Source organism: Cucumis sativus, chromosome 7 (assembly GCF_000004075.3).
Source record: "Cucumis sativus cultivar 9930 chromosome 7, Cucumber_9930_V3, whole genome shotgun sequence".
NCBI classification, from domain to species: domain Eukaryota; kingdom Viridiplantae; phylum Streptophyta; class Magnoliopsida; order Cucurbitales; family Cucurbitaceae; genus Cucumis; species Cucumis sativus.
Genome location: NC_026661.2, coordinates 1,899,130 through 1,918,331, shown reverse-complemented (window position 1 = coordinate 1,918,331; position 19,202 = coordinate 1,899,130). Strand labels below are relative to the sequence as shown.

The 19,202-nt window shown below is 32.2% G+C and overlaps 2 protein-coding genes across 6 annotated transcripts; both read right to left on the bottom strand.

Annotated features, from left to right (window-relative positions):
- On the bottom strand, positions 1-5,443 carry LOC101215367 (ribulose-1,5 bisphosphate carboxylase/oxygenase large subunit N-methyltransferase, chloroplastic). The gene is made up of 12 exons (XM_004144505.3): positions 4,961-5,443; positions 4,119-4,282; positions 3,940-4,023; positions 3,732-3,789; positions 2,882-2,935; positions 2,542-2,613; positions 2,377-2,457; positions 1,907-2,079; positions 1,548-1,650; positions 1,329-1,460; positions 1,041-1,163; positions 1-428 (listed from the first exon to the last, which is right to left on the bottom strand). Exons 1-12 carry the CDS (start codon positions 5,321-5,323, stop codon positions 342-344), a joined length of 1,494 nt encoding a protein of 497 aa, XP_004144553.1. The 5' UTR covers positions 5,324-5,443; the 3' UTR covers positions 1-341.
- A 2,501-nt stretch (positions 5,444-7,944) lies between these two features.
- Positions 7,945-14,325, bottom strand: LOC101212158 (long chain acyl-CoA synthetase 8). 5 transcript variants are annotated; one of them, XM_011660351.2, is made up of 14 exons: positions 14,180-14,315; positions 14,032-14,083; positions 13,514-13,569; positions 12,847-13,410; positions 12,645-12,725; positions 12,263-12,535; positions 11,113-11,244; positions 10,872-11,045; positions 10,557-10,786; positions 10,201-10,318; positions 9,561-9,692; positions 9,355-9,489; positions 9,058-9,264; positions 7,945-8,335 (listed from the first exon to the last, which is right to left on the bottom strand). In XM_011660351.2, the coding sequence occupies exons 4-14, from the start codon at positions 13,396-13,398 to the stop codon at positions 8,171-8,173; spliced, it is 2,199 nt and encodes a 732-aa protein (XP_011658653.1). In that variant the 5' UTR covers positions 13,399-13,410; positions 13,514-13,569; positions 14,032-14,083; positions 14,180-14,315; the 3' UTR covers positions 7,945-8,170. The 5 variants fall into 5 exon arrangements, with proteins under 5 accessions (XP_011658653.1, XP_031744216.1, XP_031744219.1 ...); XM_031888356.1 differs by lacking the exon at positions 13,514-13,569; XM_031888359.1 differs by lacking the exon at positions 13,514-13,569 and having other exon boundaries at positions 12,847-13,379.
- Between the last annotated feature and the right edge of the window lie 4,877 nt (positions 14,326-19,202).

Below are 19,202 nucleotides of genomic sequence, written 5' to 3'. Positions count from 1 at the left end.
TGTAGCTAAATAACAAAGTGAAATGAAAATTGTGTTGAATCAAAAGCTACTGAAATCCATTATTTTTCTCTCAAGAATGTTTAAAACTAGTCCAACAAAATACACAACTTAGTAACTTACAATATGAAGATGTATCAAGAGGTAGTGGTAGCGAGTGGGGAAGTTCTTTTGCCTTTTTCACTTTGTTCACTACACAACTCTAAACAGAACCTTTGATGCTATATAGACCAGACTCTTTGATTCTCAAGTAGGAAACTAACCGTGGCGGCCACGCCAAGTGGGCAAAGCTCCGGTGGGTGTTTTGTAAGGTTTAGGACTAGCATGTTTGACTCGTGAACCAATCATTTGAAAAGTTTCCCAAACCCTCTGAACAGTTTTAGAGCTCTCAATTCACCACTTCTTAAGTCTCTCAATCTTCTTCTCAGAATCTGAAAACATCCATACTCAAGATATCAATAACAGTAGTCGAATTCTTAATATTGCTATCAGATTCTTTTTAGTAGAAGTAGTAATATTGAAGAAAGAGTAAATAAGAGGTTCTAACCTTTAAGATTTACATAGCAAATAATAATCACAAGCCACTTAACTTAGCTCGATAAACATTTAGTTTATGAAAATTGTGTTTGTTTTCCCACCATTTCTTTCTTTTCGGTCTTCCATTTTTCTGAATTCTTAGCCAATTCCAAAAATACAAGTATTTACAAGAAAAAAGGTGAAAAACTCACCAAGATTTGTAAAGAAACAAGCATAATGTTCAAAACAAAATGATCATCAGACAAGCCTACCTTTCGACGAGCCTACCTTTCTTAGTTTTCAAATTTTTATATGGTTTTTTTGAAACGATGCTCAAAGGTAAATAACGAAACAAAGGAACTTATACGTGAAAAAAATAGTGTTTGTAAGGTTTTTTTTTTAAAATAAAACATAAAAAATCAAAAAGTTATCAAATATAGTCTTGGTAACAACCAGAAAATGCAAAAAGCTTGTCATTTTCGTGAAGAATAAGAAAGCTGGAGATATATGAGATCACGTGGGCTTACATATTGGCTTCGAAAAAGTATCCTTCGTTCACTAGTGCACAAGTCTACTGCCAACTGTTTCAAAAATACTCTACGGTTGAGTTGTTTCGGCGACGTCACATCCAAATCCATTGATCCACTTGCCTGCAAAGATAAGGTCAGAAATATGCATTTCCAGTATCACTAAAATCTTCCAAAATCAATATGGATTTCTATTATGAGCTAGTATGGCAAGAATCAGAGGTTCATTCAGTTCAAGTTGTCAATGTCCACTAAAATAGTAGAATCAGCACATTCTTTATCCGTTACCTGTAAAAATTTGTTATATTTTGATATGCTAGTTTCACAGCTATCTAATATGAACTGCAGCGCTTCCTCCTCTATATCAGGGTAATTTAAATCCTTTTTTGCTGTTGATTTATTAGATGCTGCGGCAGCCATCTGGTAGCAATACACAGATACACATTGAGAAAGATATTGCTTAATGAAGTTCAAGAACATAAGGATAAAAGAGGTAGGGAACCAAACCTCGTCAAACTGATTGCTCAAACTTGGTGGACTAACAGCTAAATAAGCAAATGCCTTCAATTCTAAAGGCCAGCCAGTGACTTGAATAGGAAAACACTGGGATCTGCCATGATAATTTAGCCAGCACGATCAACAAAATAACAAGATATTAACAAGAGAAACAGTGTTGGGAGGAACTAACCCGAATGTGATTAGTTTACCACTAATTATTAAGATTTGCATCAGAAATTAAAGATGAATCTTTATGAAGGAAGATGAGATGATATCTTCTTTTAATTTGGAAAATGGAAGTCATAAAAATGTTCATTGAATTAAATCCCGATAAATGGTGAAGAACTCATCAATTTCTTCATACTCACGCCCTTAATCCATGCTTTTTCAGTGCTTCCAACTTCTCCTTATAACATTTATCAGATTTTTTTAGGGAGAGTAACAACTCAACAGAATCGCTAGGATTGCTTCCCTCCTTTGGAACAAAGCCATATGACAACAACAACTCCCCATTAGATTTCTTGCCATATGAAATGAACACCTGCAGTGATCAGTGATTGAAGTAAACACGATGCATAGTAATACAACTTTTGTGGTTGACATAAATTTCGTCTATCTGGGAAATGTTCCTTTTGGAAGCGTGAAGTGAAAAAAAGTTTCTGATCTTTCTTTCTACCATTTATGGCACTGGCCATTATGTTTCATCATGGACTCAAGATCCAATATGATTTGCAAGTTCGAAATAGTTTCATTTTTCTAATTCAAGTTCCCAAGAAATTTGAGTTTTACATTATTCCATCAGATTCATCCATGATGAAAATTTTAAATGTTCTTTTACCTGCTCACCTGGTTGGTATGCTCGATCTGTTGTAAAGACAACACCTTGGGATGCTTTATCATAATCCAAGAAAGTCTCCACCTGAGGCAGCATTCATAGTTGCAAGGGTTAAATTTCAATTCTGCAGCTCAACTCACGGCTTTAGAAAAATACCAATCAGCGTACCTCACAGTTATGATTCAGCATATCAGCCCAGGGAACCAATGCAACCTTTCCATCCATAGAGGGTAACCGAACCTGGGCTTGAGAGAAATGTTATCTTGTCAGCATTCAAATTACATATGGACAAAAAATATATATAAAGAAAGGGGCAGCAAAGATAGATGTTAAAAAATAAAATAAACTAAAAGTTAAGGCTTTTACAGTTTCAATAGATGAATACCATTTCAGAAGTGCAACCAAGTTGTTTCCAAATTAATCCCTATAACATAGTTTTATGCCTTGATCTCCAATTATTAAGCATACCACATACTTTACAGCATAGTATTTGATTAAATGAACTTACCAAGCGGGAGAAAAGAATCCCAAACGACCACTTGAAAGTTTCAATATTGAATACCTGAAAATCAAATATCCAGGAAGAATATAGTTATCTTTCATTTTTCAAGAAAACAAGAGTTGAGTAAATTGGGGTTTGCTCAAGGACTGGAACGTATTTATGTACATAATTGTATGGCAACCAAAACTATAAATTTGCATTTTTCCCTAAAATGTAGCAATTGAAATTGAATAATGTAGACATAATTATTAAATGGCTAAACCAGGTCCCCCAGGAACTAAATGTTAAATTGAAAAGAACTGTACTGTAATGTGCTTTAAAAAATGTTTTGTCTCCGCTTAAAAATAAATATGTGCTTAAAGTTGATCAAGAACTTGTTGGTTTTTTGGTTGATCAAAACTCTTCTCAAGAGAATAGATATTTTAATAGACAAACCTGAGCCGAAAACAAGTTTACTGGTGTAGTGTGAGGCCTTATTTTTCTAACTAGCTTAGAGTTAGGTAGTGAATCTTTAGCTAGTTTGATTGTTATAACATTCTCTCACATTCCTGTAATCACTTCCACTATGAAGAAAGCTCCTCCCCTAATTGAAGAAGAGTGTCATTTCATACAAATTTAGATTTTGGTTTACACCATTTTCTCTTCAATGCCAAAACCTAAATGAATAGATGAACACAATGGTTTTAAAAAAATAGAGAGGTTTCATCTCCGTTCCAAAAAAATAGATGAACACAATGGTGTTTTAGCAGAGTTGACACCAGTTGGACAAAAAGAGGTTGAACATATTCCAGTATGAATAAAGCAAAGTTATAAAATGATAGTGCGAAAACTTCTTGGAGAACATAGAACTTAATACCTCCTCGGGGAATAATTCGGGATGTTTAGAAAATACCCTGATGCTTAAATCATTGTATCTGAACCAGAAATCACAGAGTACAAATTATTATTTAATTAACAACAGAATGATGTACTACGAGAATTTAGGCTACTGATTGAAAATTCTAGCATATAGCAGTTTAACTAAACTTAATAGGAAAATAAGCAAAGAGAAAATGTGGCCTTACGTTCCTACAACATTTGTGATCCTTTCTATTGCCCTTTCTCTGATCTCTGATGCTTCTAGATATCGATCTAGCTCTTCACGTGTCCTGAAATGATAAAAGAGAAGCTACATTAGTGAGGACTAGGTATAAAAGTCCAGGCACACAAAAAGATAAAGTTGCTTGACCATAAAGCAACTGACCAGTACAAAAGTGAATAAGGTTGCCGAGGTAAGGCTGATATATAGTTGTTCCATCTTGATGATTTCATTAGACTTGCTTCACTTATCAAGTAGGTTGCAATAAGTGGCCAATCTGGTACTGAATTACGTTTTAACACCTCCCCAGCCTCAGGGCAGCTCCACTCCTAACATAGAAAACAAAGAGACAAGCTGAGATTGGGAAGGCATTTACTGGTGTAGCATTTTTCGTTTTCCAATTGGAAGAAGGTGGAAAAGGCTATATTGTTGGTTTATAAGCTTAGATGATAATGAAAAACCATAACCTTGAAGTTAAGTTGCAAAGGCAACGCTTGCACACTCCCCACCAAAGAAGTCAAATTACAAGCCTAGTTCACTTAAAATCATTCGTGTAGTTTACTCCAACCATCCCAAAATTGCAACGTGGTTAGTCCAAGGGCAATTAGCCTTTCTTTTTCTTTTTATGAGAAACAATTTTAATTGATGTATGAAATTTACAAAAGAAAGGAATCATAAAAAATGGTTTGCCAGTGCAAATTTCTAATTTTGCTCCTCTGTTGCTCCTTGAAAGAGGAGGATTGATTTCATCTGCCCACTTTCCATTCAAACACAACTACTCATATCTTTAAAAAAAAGATAATAATAATAAACAAAAAGAAGCTAAACTTAGACACGATTGGTCGCTATACAACCCAACACCATAATCCGGTACCACAATGAAAACGACTTAAACAAAATTCACCGAACAGTTTGCAGACAACTAAAACATTCCCACAAGAGTACCATTAAGTAACAATTGGTGCAAAATTCTGCCATTTTACGAACTCCCAATGAAGAAAACTAACCGATTCTGCAGAGATAACGAGAGAAGGCGGCACAAACAGTAACTTCTCCCCTTTCCTAACATTCTTCAAAGCCACAAGCCCTCTCTCTCCAACATTCACTCTCTGAATCGACATCTTCTGGTCAGGTAAGCCAGACTCCGACAACCATTTCTGAAGAGCAGAAGCGTTCTCCAACGAATCGATTTCGCAACCCCATGGAATGGGGCCGGTGGCTGCCACTCTGGCACCGTCAGTGGTGGAGACGGAGCAGTTGATTGAGTGTCTGCGAAAAGTTGCAGTGTGGGGCTTGGTTGAAAGAGTGTTTTGAAGTGGACGAAAGTTGGGAAGAAGGGAAGAATTGAAAACCCTTGAAGCTTCAGCCATGGCTGAGCTCAAAGACGAGAGAGATAGAAAATAAACCTTATCTGAAGAGAGAAGTCGATAAAAAGACGTTGATCGTTTCTTAATGGTTGTTGTACTCGCGCCACAATTTCATTTTGGCTTTATAAAATTAATCTTTCAAATTAGTTCTCTCTTTATTAATATTAACATTTTCCTTAAACTACACCACACTTCTCGTTCTCGGCGAGTCACCCACCATTATATAGTGAACACATTAAAAAATATTTTAAAATATATCATTACATTTTACTTATACTTTAATAACATTCACTCTATTTTGTAGCAATAAAGAAATATTGACAATTTTCATATGATTTTTTTATAATATAAATATGTAAATTTAAAATTTGCATTATATATTATAGAGTAAAAGTTTGGATCACCGACTTTCTTGTATTTTTTTAAAAAGTTGTTACATAATAAAATTATGATTTTTTGATAAAGTTTTTTCCTCTTATTTTTAAAATTCTTCTTTTTAGGAAATCAAATTATCTTCCTCGTGGAAAATAATTAAAATTTAAAAAGAAAAATTAAATTATCGTCATTTTAGAAAATCATTCAAATTTAGAAAGAAATTTGATATTTTGAAAAAGAAAATTAAAATCATTCAAATTTAGAAAGAAATTTGATATTTTGAAAAAGAAAATTATTGAAATTTGGAATGAAAACTATTTCGTGACAATTTATGAAAAAACTTAATATTTATGGAAAGAAAATTATTGATATTTAAAATAAAAATAATTGTAGCAGTCAAGATTTCACGACCATTTAATCAAGAATTAAGCAAAATTAAACTAAATTTAATAATTATATTATAATTTAATACTTCAAATTTAATATTAAAATACAAAAATCGATAATGTGAGGAGGACACGTGCTTTATAGCCCCTAAATAAATTGGAGAAAATAGTTGGTTTCAATTGTGATCAATATTAAATGTTTGGATTAGTATATGCAATAGTTTTCTAAAGAATATAAATTTTCAAAACTACAAAAAAAAAAAAAAAAGTCAACTAGAATATGGCAATAGGAGGCATGAGCAACTTTTATCCAATTTTTTTGTTGTTTGTTATCAAGAATAAAAATTGTAATTGAAATATCTCCTTGAAGTTGTTATCGAAATCAAAACTATATCAAAGCATAAAAACACACATATGTTAAATATACGAGGCCAACAAATTGAGATTATACTCAAACAATTTTATCCTTTAAATTTAAAGAGTAATTACTTTGGATAAGAAAATCACATTTTAAATAATTTTAAAAAATCAAAAGAAATGCTTCTAAAAAAGAGAAACCATTATGAAATAGTTGTTTTTTATACGCAAATTCAAAAGAGTAGTTGTTTTTTATACGCAAATTCAAAAGAGTACTTAATTTAAAGTGATAAGACCATTCATGACGGAACACAACGCACGACTGACCAAAAGCATATATCAGAGAATAATGCTTGTGACTTTGACAAAGTGAATAATGCTTGTGACTTTGACAAAGTGAATAATGCTTGTGACTTTGACAAAGTTTTAATTTTCATCGTGATTCATACAAAAGGTATTTTTAAATCTTATCTTATTTTATAAAATTCTCCTAAAATATTGTCTAGGTGTTTTATACTATTCAACAAATGTAAAAAGAAATGAAAAATCAATAAATTCTAAGATTACGATTGTAAATATAACAACAAACTCGAAATAATAAAAGCTTAAATTTAGCACGGGTGATAAAATTCATTACAAATAGATTATTGATTATTAATTTTTGATGTACTATTCATTCTAATTACCCTTTCACAAATCTAAAAATATCAATAAATCTCAGAATTAGAGTTCATTAAATTGAGCTATGTAAAGTTTAGTAAAAATAATAATAGTAATTTTGTGGATAAACTAAATTTGTACTTTTTGTAGTACTAAGTTTTGAATATATTTCATTTGATATCAGTGTATGCCAATACAGTACTTTGACTTTTGAATTTACATCCAATTTGATCTCTAACTTTCTAAATAAAAATGGAAACCTAATAAAGAAATTAAAATTTACCTTACAACTCCCATTAAAACTTAAACCTAAAAAACAAAAGAGAGAGGAAAAATATTTGGAAAGTCAATCAAATTATTTACAAATGGATGACCTAAAATAGAACAAATCTCAACCCAAGAAGTCGAGTTCTTAAGTTGGGAGCCACCACCCAAATTACAGTACTTCATAAAGAAAAAACAACAAACAACAAACAACAAACAAACATTTGACCTAAACTATATTTAGGTAAATCAACCTAGCATGATTTTCTTTTTTTTTTGAGAAGTTATTGCAAAATGTTGTTTCATTGCTTGTTGTAGCAACGATATTTAGTATAATTGAACACCTAGTATTTTTCTTTTTAAGTTTTGCAAATATAACCAAATACTTTGAAATCTTTCTTTTTTCCTTTCTAAATCAGTTTTGATTTTACAAAAGAGAGAATATATCTAATATCTAATGAAGGTCTTAATTTCAATTCCTCTAGGATCTTTATATCAAATTTGACAGTCTATGAACTTCTAAAATGTCCACTTTGTGCGAATGACAAATGAGAGGCAAAAATAATAGAACCAAATCCACAATAAAAATGAAAAGCTCCATCTCTATTTCTAACCCTGTTTATTTAGATGCAGAATATATATTGCAATCTACTTATTCATGTCTATCACATTATATATACAAACCAGACAAGGTTATTATTTTTCTTTATTTACACTAATTTCAGCGAGGAGTAATGCTAGTAAGCTTCATTAAGTGTGTGGAGATCCATGTGATGTGTACTAAAGTGAAAAGTTTGGCAGTATTTAATTACTTGTATAGCTGTTGGAGTTGATCCTTGAATTTAGCCTTCACTTGTTCCCTTTTTATCTTTAAAGCAGCAGTAACCAATCCTGATTCTGGGGTCCATGGATCTGGTGCCAGCACTATTTTTTCAGGAATTTCGAACTTTTGTAACTTTGCATCTTTTCCTACCTGTAAAGTCATTAAAAGTATTACTCTATTCACAAGTGGGAATTCATTCTTTGTGTTTGTAGCTGCAGCTATTTAGTTTTGCATGATGTCTTCATTTATTGCAGTTAAAAAGCCTCCTTTCAATTTCTTGCAACGGTTTCTTTAGATGTTCACATCTTAGCCAAATTCTAAAAATAAAACAACTATTTCTGGTTTGGTACGATTCATTTGATTATCAGATTAATCTTGCTAATAAATAATGAAAAAACATGGCCTGCCATCCTAATTGCTTCATTCCTCAACGCCGATTCTATTTCTTCAGTTCAAATATAGGTGGACTTTACAAATTGAATCATATAATCTATCTATATAAATTAGAAGATATAAATTAAAAGATAGGTCAGTGCAATCTGTTAGATAAATATGGGATGGTTTCATCTCAAAAACTAATCGAGAATGAAAGATTAACTGATTGTGGGACCTTTTCATCCTTAGAAGTCAAATTCGGATCACATAATTTTTTTGTTGTTACCAAAATATTTTTATGTTTCATGGGATCTAATACCATAACAAATAAATAATGTAGTTTGAAAACTGAGAACATGAAGATCGACCCATATACTTTTTATGAAAAATTGAGTTTCATATCAAAACCCATCTATATTTTTAGAGTCTTTCAGTTTGCATCAGACTGTTTCTATAATTTTTCTGCCTTTCAATAGATAAGAGTAGGATTTGCAAACCTTGGAAAGGGATCTCTGAACCTCACTGATGATTTCGCCATTTTCACATAGCTGAGAAAAGTCCCCATAGTTGATGCCAGCTTCTTTGGCCCACTCCTCAAGGGCTGGACGCAAAGGGACAACAACTGCAACACAATAATTGTGAAATGGGTCTGCATATACCATAACATTATCCACGTACTTGCTTGATAGTAGGGCAGCCTCGGCCTATATGCACAGAAGAAGATTTTAAACCTTAAAAATCTTTGATGGTATGTTAGCAGCAAATTTTTTATTGAAGTTTTATTAAAACCTCACCTTCCCTAAGGATATATATTCTCCATGCTGAAGTTTAACGATATCCTTTTTCCTATCAATGATCTCAAGGCATCCATCGGGATGAAATGCTCCAATATCTCCAGTGTAAAACCAGCGGATGCCTTTCTCGTCATCCTGTTGTAAAGCTTAAAGTTGGGACCTACTGCAGAATTTGAAATCTATTGGAAATATGGTTAGAGAATTACCTTATAGACCTCGTTAGTTTTTTCAGGGTCCTTGAAGTAACCAACAGTAACGCTAGTGCCCCCAATAACAATCTCTCCTCTTGGCATTGGTTTGTCAGTCGTCCTATAGCCACCTTCTTCCCAAGAAACGAGCTAAGACAAATGTTAAATTATCAATATAATATTTACACTAGTTGATTTAAGATAGACTAAGAGTTGGAGGTCCTGTGTTTTTTGAATCCCTGGAGTGTCATTTCCTCTAAAATTAGTATTGATAGGCACTCGTTGAACTTACAGGTAACCTATCAGCTCAAATTTTTAGGTTCTGTGATGATTTTTTCTTTTACATGATTATTACAATCCTTGTGGGTGGAAGGATTTGAACTCTGACTTCTCAAGGCCACAGAGATATCTCAACTGCTGAGCTAAGTTATGTTTAGCTCAAGTTGGTAGTTCAATGGTGATTTAACAAACTATAAACAATTGATCTTTGTGCATCCCATGATATATCTCTTTCATTTTCCACCATGAATATGTAGCAACAAAGCATTATTTTTCCGCAGGTGAGCTTCTAAGAGTCCGGTAACTCATTTTGACCCTACCAAAGAAGGCTAGAGAACAACAAATTTATTACTTCATTTGAAATAAAATCCTTGCGTACCTTAATGAAGCAACAAGGAAGCGGAGGCCCAACACGCCCCACACTTGTGTCATCCCATTCGGAAAACGCAGCACCAGCAAATGTTTCTGTCAAGCCATACCCTTGACCAATTGTCGACCTGTTGAAGATGTTCCATCACATAATTATGTTGAAAGAAATACATACAATTTGAACAAGTGATTGATTTTACACAAGCCACATTTTGATTATTACAAAACAATGGACTGGTTAGGTAGCCTGGTAAATGATAACCATAAGTAATGCTTCCAAATCAAAACGATAATTTGCACTACCGATGTACCAATATTTGAGAGGAAAGGAGTTGAAGTTATTGAAACTAATTAAAATATCATTACCCCATGCAAATGTTGAAAAAACGTTGCGACTCTTCTGATAGAGGAGCTCCACCACAGAGCATGAACCGAAGACGTCCTCCAAGTACTGAACGTATATTTCTGAAGATGAGGACATTCCAAAACAATCTTTCGAGTCCCCAAGCTCCAAGCCAGCTTCCCTCCAAAGCTGCCAATTCGCGATTATATGCAATGTGGAAGAGTTTCTTCACTAAGCCTCCCTTCTCTTCAACCTAGTTGTGGCATAATTGAAAATTAACAAATATCCTCAACTTTCATGTACACTAATTACTCAGAAATGAATTTTCCATCTAAAACCTTCTTCAAAACTCCATCTCGAATACGATCTAAGATAGCTGGAACTGCAGTCATGATTGTTGGTTTTAAAACAGAAACATCTCCCTTTGTTCCTTTCTTTATCTTACTTGAAGTGTCTGTCATTGTTAGTGGCGAACCATAACCCATTGCCGATCCTGCAGAGACTATAACAGCCTGGACACCAACAAGTTAGTAAAGATACTTAAAACTATGTTGTACACTAATGCAAACATGATGATACCTCAGCTGCCAGTTCTAGAACATGAGCAAGGGGCAAGTACGCCAAGTATACATCATCACTATCAAGTTTTGGAATAACTGTCATGACACCTGCAGCGGTGGCTACAATATTGCCATGACTGATCATAACCCCCTATTATACAACACAAATGTTAGGGCTCATTTATGAGATATAAACACACATATTTTATAAATTTCAAATGACAAAAAGAAAAGATGAACAGAATCTGCTTAAAAAGAAAAAGAGAAGAGAGAAAATATAGCATGTCTAGTCCCTGTCAGTATGGTATTTCTGTTATAAAAGGCTCGTCAAATGAAGGCAAAGAGTTTGAGTACAATCAACATTAGCAACATTGTCAAATAATGAATTATTCTACACCAAAGACCTTTTAATATCATCCTTAAGAACAAATTACCACGATCCAATAACTTAAACTTCTAAGAGTGGTAATTTAACAGTGTAAGAGTATGGCATTACGAGTTCAAATTTCACATTGTGCCAAGATGAGAAGCAACACATTGATTAAAGAAAAATCCAAACACAATGAATAACCGAGATTAATTTCATATAATCAGGGGTATTGGCCCAAACTTACACCGAAACCAATTCCACAAGACAACCATACGATCCTTCTAATATTTTGATGGGAAAACCTAAAGGTATTTCCCTTCTATGTATTAATATTAAAAAAAAATTGTCCTAAGGCGATACAAAATGTCTCCCAGCTAATTGAAGAGAGTTGGTAATCTCTCTCTTCCACTCTTTACAAAGTCCACTCACAAAAGGCATAAAACCTCGCAACACTATTTCTCTAACATATTTTACCGGTCCAGCCCACGTTCCTTCTCTACATAATCTTCGCAGTCCCATCCAGTTTGATTCTTCTAACTAACCTGATGAGGCTCCATTTCCTTTCTTACCCTTTTTAGCACAATCGGGGCCCTAACAGATACTCATGCAAGCACCATGGTTTGAACCTATGATTAAAGGCATTTGAGCTTACATGTCCCTTTGACTACTAAGGTACCATGGTGGCTGATGAACTGAACGTGGCCAAACTTAGTGTTCTGGAAAGTACTACTTTGTCACAAATGTGAAAGCCCAAAATTTACCAAGAAAATACAAAATAATCAGACTAATGGGAATATACCTTTGGCAAACCTGTACTGCCACTCGTATACATCACAACAGCAATACTGTGACTGGAAGGTAAGCTTGGAACAACAGGATTCTCCGTACCAAGTTTGATGACTTCAGAGAAGGATATCACCTTCCATTTGCTTGTATTTTCAGAGCTAATAAAATCAGCTTCGTACCCGACATCTTCAAAATAAATAATGTTTTCAACAGTTGTTAAACTTGAACTTATTTCCATAAGCTTCCTCAATTGCTTTGAATTGCAAATTAAAGTAGATACTTCGGTCTGTCAAAGGAGTAAAGTACTCTCGTTTAATAATTGTAGTTACAACAAAGAAGTCCATTCTACTGCTATAATAACTGAAGAACGCAGCAAAGAAGATTATTTGACAAACCTCATTGAGAGAGTGGACTAGGGCTTCCTCGCCAAGAGAAGCATATATTGTCACCACAGTAATGTCCTGCCTAATGCATCCCTGAAAGAGATCAACTTTATTTCTTAATTGGTCTAAAAGTAGAACAGAAAATTAAAGATCTAACGCTTAAACCAAATGCAAGTTCTAGAGAAAAAATGTTGAAGCACAATAATAAGATAACCTGAAAGGCAATAAACCACTCAGCACAAGTTTCTGCATAAATGGCAACACGACTATCAACATCATGGCCAATCCCAACAAGCCCGGATGCAAAGTTGCAAGCACGTTCAAACACTTCTCCATAAGTCTGCCATTCATATTCACCTAAGTTCAGCTTTTCAAACTTTCTACCATCACTAGCAGTGACAAATTCCTTGGAAATTAATTTTCTTGTTCCAAGAAATTTATTTTGAGCATGCTTTCGACATGATTGCTCAAACAGTGCCGCCATGGTTGTGGCCCCTTTCCAAGGAACTTGAGAAAGTTCAGTCACCCGAACATTACGCATTGCATAACCTGGATCACCACCAACCTCTACAGGAATTCCTCTTCGTTTCCGCCTTTTCTTCACCAAAACGACACTCCGAAGTAATATTGCTATGAGAATCCCAATAAAAATTGTTCCAACAATCCCTACTATGCCATAGCCTCTCCCAACTAACGAGTAATCTCCAGCATGTAGATTTTCTATGATTTTAGAATTCCGCATACTTTCTGTGGAATCCCCCGACATGAATGTATGTCCCTATAAATTTATAGTTAGTGAAATAATCATTTCTCAAATCACAGCAGAGTACAAAAAAAATACTTAGTATATCAGAATCCCCAGTTTATCTCTACAATTATACCAAGAAAACGGCATACACAAAACAACGGCTCAAAATCCATGACGAAAACAGCTTCACTGCAATGAAAAAGATCGAGGGCACAACTCAATAAATCTTTCAAGCGACGACCCAATCTCAGTTATCTTCAATTGCCAGATGAAATGGAAAACAAGTAAAATACAGAAAATGGGGGGAGAAAACAGTGAAGAAAACAAAACATATGGAAAATTTTATATGATTAATAGAAGAAAACAGAGGACGCTGAACATTTGAACTTCGTTTTGAAATTATAAGAAACAGTTTAAGATCACGAACGTATTTTAAGCTATTAAACCCTAAACAAGAATAGCATACGCAAAATACAGTATTTATCACAAACTGAGCATGTTGGAACTTCATATCACATCACAACTCTGCTTTTTGAATAAATAATCTACAAGCTCGATACAAAACAAAGAAAAACTCAATCCATGAGTTCATCGAACTAAATCTAAAGAAACTCAAGAACAAAAGAAAACGAAATCATACAAACAGTGAACCTTGAATCAGAGGTGAAAGAGAGGTGCTGGCGGTGCTGGCGGTGCTGTGCTTCTATAGCAATAAGAAACCATGAAAACGAACGGAGAATGAAAGAAAACATAAAATTTAGCTGTAATTGAGAGGTAAGAAGGAAGGCGAATTACTGACTTTCGAAGACGAAGCTACCAACCGCCGGGAGAAGCTTCTACGGTGGTTGCCGGAGGCCAGTGGATTCCGACTTGTAGAGATGAAATGGGCGGGAGGTTTGAAAGATTACGAAAAAGCCCCCAATCGGGGTAGCCTTTTAAGGGGTTAGTATGAGGGTAATCTTGGCATCCAAATAATGAGCTTTTATATTAAAGAAATACTGCCACGTAGCATCTCAAATCACGCGTGCGCCACGTGCCCATAGTTAGGGTGATGCAAAACTAAACAGCACGTGCCGCTAATGCTTTTAGGTGGAGCCCTTTGATTGGCCCTTGCGATCAACATGTAGTGGTTGGATGCTCACTTTTTGTTTCTTAAATTTGTGTTGATTTTTTAAGAAATTACAAAATTTGTGGTTTCATAATTTGGTTGTAAAGTTTCTATTTTCTTTAAAATATTAAAATTTTATTTTTAATTCAGTGAATTTATTTGAACTCGAGAATAATGTGATTTTAGTGCTTGTCACACACTTTAATGCCTAAATAAAAAGAGTGTAGGGAAGCTAAAAAGAATTTGAGAGTTAGACTTAAATTTATCTTATATAAAGATTAATAATGTATTTATAGATAAAATTAATTTAGTATGTTTTTTAGGGTTTTCAATTCTGTCTTAGATAATTAGATAATCAACTAGACCAAAGATGTGCAATTTGTATTCAGCTAGGGTCGACATCGAGTAAGCATTTGGATAATAAATTGACCTTATTGAGTCAAAACATGCACTATCGAGCATTTAGCCAGGGTCGTCCTTTACCTTGACTAAGGTTTCTGGCTTGAGTTGGGCCTATGCCCACCCTCCTTTACCGAGTCAACTTTGATCTTTGGTTGGCTTCATTTTTGTTTACAAATACCTTTTTATACAATATCATTTTTTTTAGGAAAATTGCATCAAATGACAAAAATATTTAGAAAAAAAACAGTTAACGGTGCATATTTTTTTTTGCATATTGTGAATATAACAAAATTAGTTATATCGGCTATCAAACGGTAATCATTAGACTATCAGACGATAATCATAAGGTCATTGTTTTTTAAATTTACTATTTTTTTCAATAATTTTTTTTGTTATTTTTCCATGGATCACCTTTTTCTATTTTAAATTTACTTTATCTTAGTTGTACCAATTTAAATTTTTAGTAGTTGAGTTTTCAAAATGTACCTTTTTAACCGTTGAATTTTAGAAGATTGGTGTAAGAGGTCCTACATACTTTTTTATTTGATTTTTCTACAAATATTTATATAATATTCAAAAATTTAAAAAATAGTTTTAGATAGTGTGATTTTTAAACATTAATATTTTTATTTAAAATATTATATAATTATTTAAAATAAAAAAATATAAATATATTTGAGGCACTTCCTCTACCTATTTTAAAAACTAAAAAGATACCTTTTCAAAATCAAATATAAACTAAGTCTATTCTTATAAATATATTGACTAACAAAAAAAAAAATATTAAAAAATTAAAAAAACGTATTATTCAATCATTTTTTTCTAAAATATTAAAGTGAGATAGATCGAAACTTTTAATTAAAAGTAAAATATGAGTTAAAAGGGTTAATATCTAATCATTTATACTCAATTCAAATTTGAAACGAATGTTTAATTTGATTCTTAAATAATAATAAAAATCTATCAACAAAACTTTGACAGAGTATAAACATTAGGATTTAATCAAATCAAAAAATTTGTAACTCTATCTTTACTATGCAACAAAAAAAAAAATCAAATATTCGTACCTCCAATTATACTTAATAAAAGAAATTAATGACTACAATTGTAGAGCTCAATCTATACTATTTAAATCATCAACTAAAATCTCAAAAAGCAATCTATATTATTTACCATTCACACCATATTTTCAATAAACATTTTACAAATTTTGCTACCCATCTTATTTAGACAACAGCCATTTTTTCAAACATAAATCATGCTAATATGAAAGTGAATACTCAAAATATATACAATACCATGATAATATATATTTTTTCTATTATGAACTTTGTATTTCTTTTAACTATCAATATATATGAGGTTGAACTTGGGAGTTCTATTTTCTCCACAAAATTATGGGCCATAAATTTAAATCCTTTAATTTGATATCATATTTAGATTGAATATATACATATATCAAAAGTTTTCTTTAAGTAAAACAAATTAAATATGATTTGACTTCCAAAAATAAAATACCTATCTAGAAAAGATTTAGAAATTGTAAATGTTTCTCTAACATCCTCCTTTTGAAATTTTGTTATATGATCATTATGGTTTGATTAATCTATAAATTAGTGTCTATTAATTATTAAATATAAAAGTATTATTTCAACTTGTTAAATTTCAACTAATACATTTACTGTCAATATTTTTTACTTCATCTTATATTAATTATTTATATAAAATTGAACAATTAACTATTAATGTTCTAATTATTTTAATAAGTAATTGAATTAAATATTTTAGTTAATGTTTAATATACAAAATTTCAATTGTTTTTATTAAAGGCGAGAGATAATAATTAATCAATACAACAGTAGGTTGAAAAATAATACATTATTCAATTTATAGGTACGTTAATTATTTTTTACATTTTGTTAAGTAGTTATTGTAGTTCGATTTATACAAAATTCATGAATCAAACACATATATTTAACTTTAAAACATTTCAAAATTCATACATCTAAATCCTACGTTGGGTGGGATGGGTAGATCTATCGTGAATTCGAGCAATATCATTTTTTTTATGAGTCAGTTGTTGGGAAAGTCTCCTTTCATACGGAGGAGTTCGATCACTTAGTGTGTTGTGTAGGTTTCTTTTATCCCTATAATACCCTAGAGAGGAGCTTGTTGAGTTATAGACCGTGGTCTCTACCTGATTTAGGTTGCTGAAAGATCATGATGCGTCTAAGTGCGAGGGCATTGGCTGATTTTCATCCGTGAATCCATCCGATTGCTTATCCTTGGTGGGTGTGAGAAGGTGGCATCAAATTGGGACACAAAAAATCTGAAAGTTCTTGTTGTGATTAAAGGGTTATCTATCTAGGTTTGATATTTAGTTCCATCCCCTTATTTGTTGGAGTCTGATTGTGCTTAACTTATAACTCTATTAATGGTGCGGGTGTTGATTTATTGAATATGTATTGTATTGTTTTATTTCGGACACTAGGTCCTTGTGTTTGTCTCTCGGTGCATCTAGGTCCTTGTTTTGTCTCTTGGGGCATCTTTTTGCGAATGATGTTGTTCACCGTCTTGCTCAATGGCTATTTCTTGGAGTAGTTGTAGGGTTTGTTTTGTTCCCCTCTCATGTTGATGTTGTTGGAGGGGGTTGTGTCGGATTGATTCTCCTACCGTGCTGTTTGTTTGGCTCTCGTTAATTTTTTCATAATATTTAAAAAAAATATCTACTGCTCATGTTCATAAAACAATGTCTACCGTTCAAATAAAAATGTCTTTAAACTAAGAATATATAGTGCAAAATACAATAAAAGTAGGGTTCTTGTTCATATATATCTATCAATAATATGGTTTAATTTTTACTAAAAAACGTCTCTTTAGTCCTCATTGATCTCGATACTAGATTCAAATTGATTAAAATTTGAAAATGGTAAAGGGTAGGATTTGATTCATTTTTTCAAATATATTGTATCGTCTTTAGTTTATTAGCGTCTTTTTAGATTAGGGAATGTAATTTCAACTACAAGACAAGCACAAATTATAATTATTTTAGTTTGTGAATTGTGATTTCCTACATACAAAAATTCTTATAATAAACAACTATATTGATTATTATATCAAATTGATTGATTATATCCTTCAACTCAGATGATAGTGTCTTTTTATTGTTTTTGTAATGTATAACAAACTTAGAGAGGTAGAAAAATGGACATATAGACTTTGTAAAGTTATTTCATAAGGTAGGAGATTCAATACTACTAACAAATTAAAGTTAATTTTATTGATTAAACACTATTGAGAACAATAATTAATTACGTGTCTAGTTAATAAATTTCAAAAACTAAATCTGTTTGTCAAATTTACAAATAATTTTAAATTGAGTTTGATTATTAGGTTTAAAAAATTACCCTCTTAAAAGAAATGGTAAAATATAACATTATTACAATATCTATTTTAATTGGGAACATAAAAAAATTAAGAATTATTCTAACGTGATTATAAAAGGATTAATATATCGTGTTTTAGTTCGGGAGATTTTTGTGCATAAGTATGTGAAAATCATTGAGGCTAAACAATTATATTTGTCATGCATTTCCATTCTTGATGAATATCTTTTTAAGAGTTAAATGATCTCTTGTTGTATGCATTATAACTATTTAGATATAGTTGTCATGCATAGATATACTTATTTACGTTCTATATACATGTGTGATAATGAATGTATATTAATAGTAAATGTTAAATGATACTTTATATATGAATGATGTGACACATTTTGTAATAGGCTCGAATAATGCGACTATCTACCAAGTTTAATAGTAAACTTATTTGTGTTATCCTACTTGAACTTGAGTTTAATGAGACAAGTGTAATTCATGGTGCAAAGAAGACATACGACGGTTATTTGTTGTATTTAAGTAAGTTTGTTATAATTATGTCATTCATCATTAATATCGTGCGACTGATCTGACTTGTTCGTGCGTTACTTATTAAGAATTAGGTAAACGAGTATGATAACTTGTTTTTATTTTTGCTTAAGCATTTTAATTTGTGATTTATAGTATTATCGAACTGCAATGTCAACAAAATAGCAAGCGTTAACAAATATAAATATTTGTTGAAAAAATAAAATTAATATGAATATGACTATTAACATTAATGTAGCAAAGGCAACCATAGCATATTTTTTAAAAGACAAATGTCATTTTGTCAACATGAGCTTAAAAGATTATATCAATTCAGTAATGTCTAATTAAACACAATTCTTTTAGTTAAGATATTGTAATGTCAACAAATTATTTCGATGTTGGAA

What these genes read in the sequence shown, in the direction of transcription:
- LOC101215367 (XM_004144505.3), bottom strand. Translation starts at nt 5,323, where the DNA reads ATGGCTGAAGCTTCAAGGGTTTTCAATTCTTCCCTTCTTCCCAACTTT. An exon ending in GGATTCTTTTCTCCCGCTTG is followed by an intron (nt 2,614 to 2,881) that starts GTAAGTTCATTT and finishes TCTCAAGCCCAG; the next exon opens with GTTCGGTTACCCTCTATGGA. An exon ending in TGCTGAATCATAACTGTGAG is followed by an intron (nt 2,458 to 2,541) that starts GTACGCTGATTG and finishes ATGCTGCCTCAG; the next exon opens with GTGGAGACTTTCTTGGATTA.
- LOC101212158 (XM_004144573.3), bottom strand. Translation starts at nt 13,398, where the DNA reads ATGTCGGGGGATTCCACAGAAAGTATGCGGAATTCTAAAATCATAGAA. An exon ending in TTCTAGAACTGGCAGCTGAG is followed by an intron (nt 11,046 to 11,112) that starts GTATCATCATGT and finishes GTTGGTGTCCAG; the next exon opens with GCTGTTATAGTCTCTGCAGG. An exon ending in AATATATATCCTTAGGGAAG is followed by an intron (nt 9,265 to 9,354) that starts GTGAGGTTTTAA and finishes CTGTGCATATAG; the next exon opens with GCCGAGGCTGCCCTACTATC.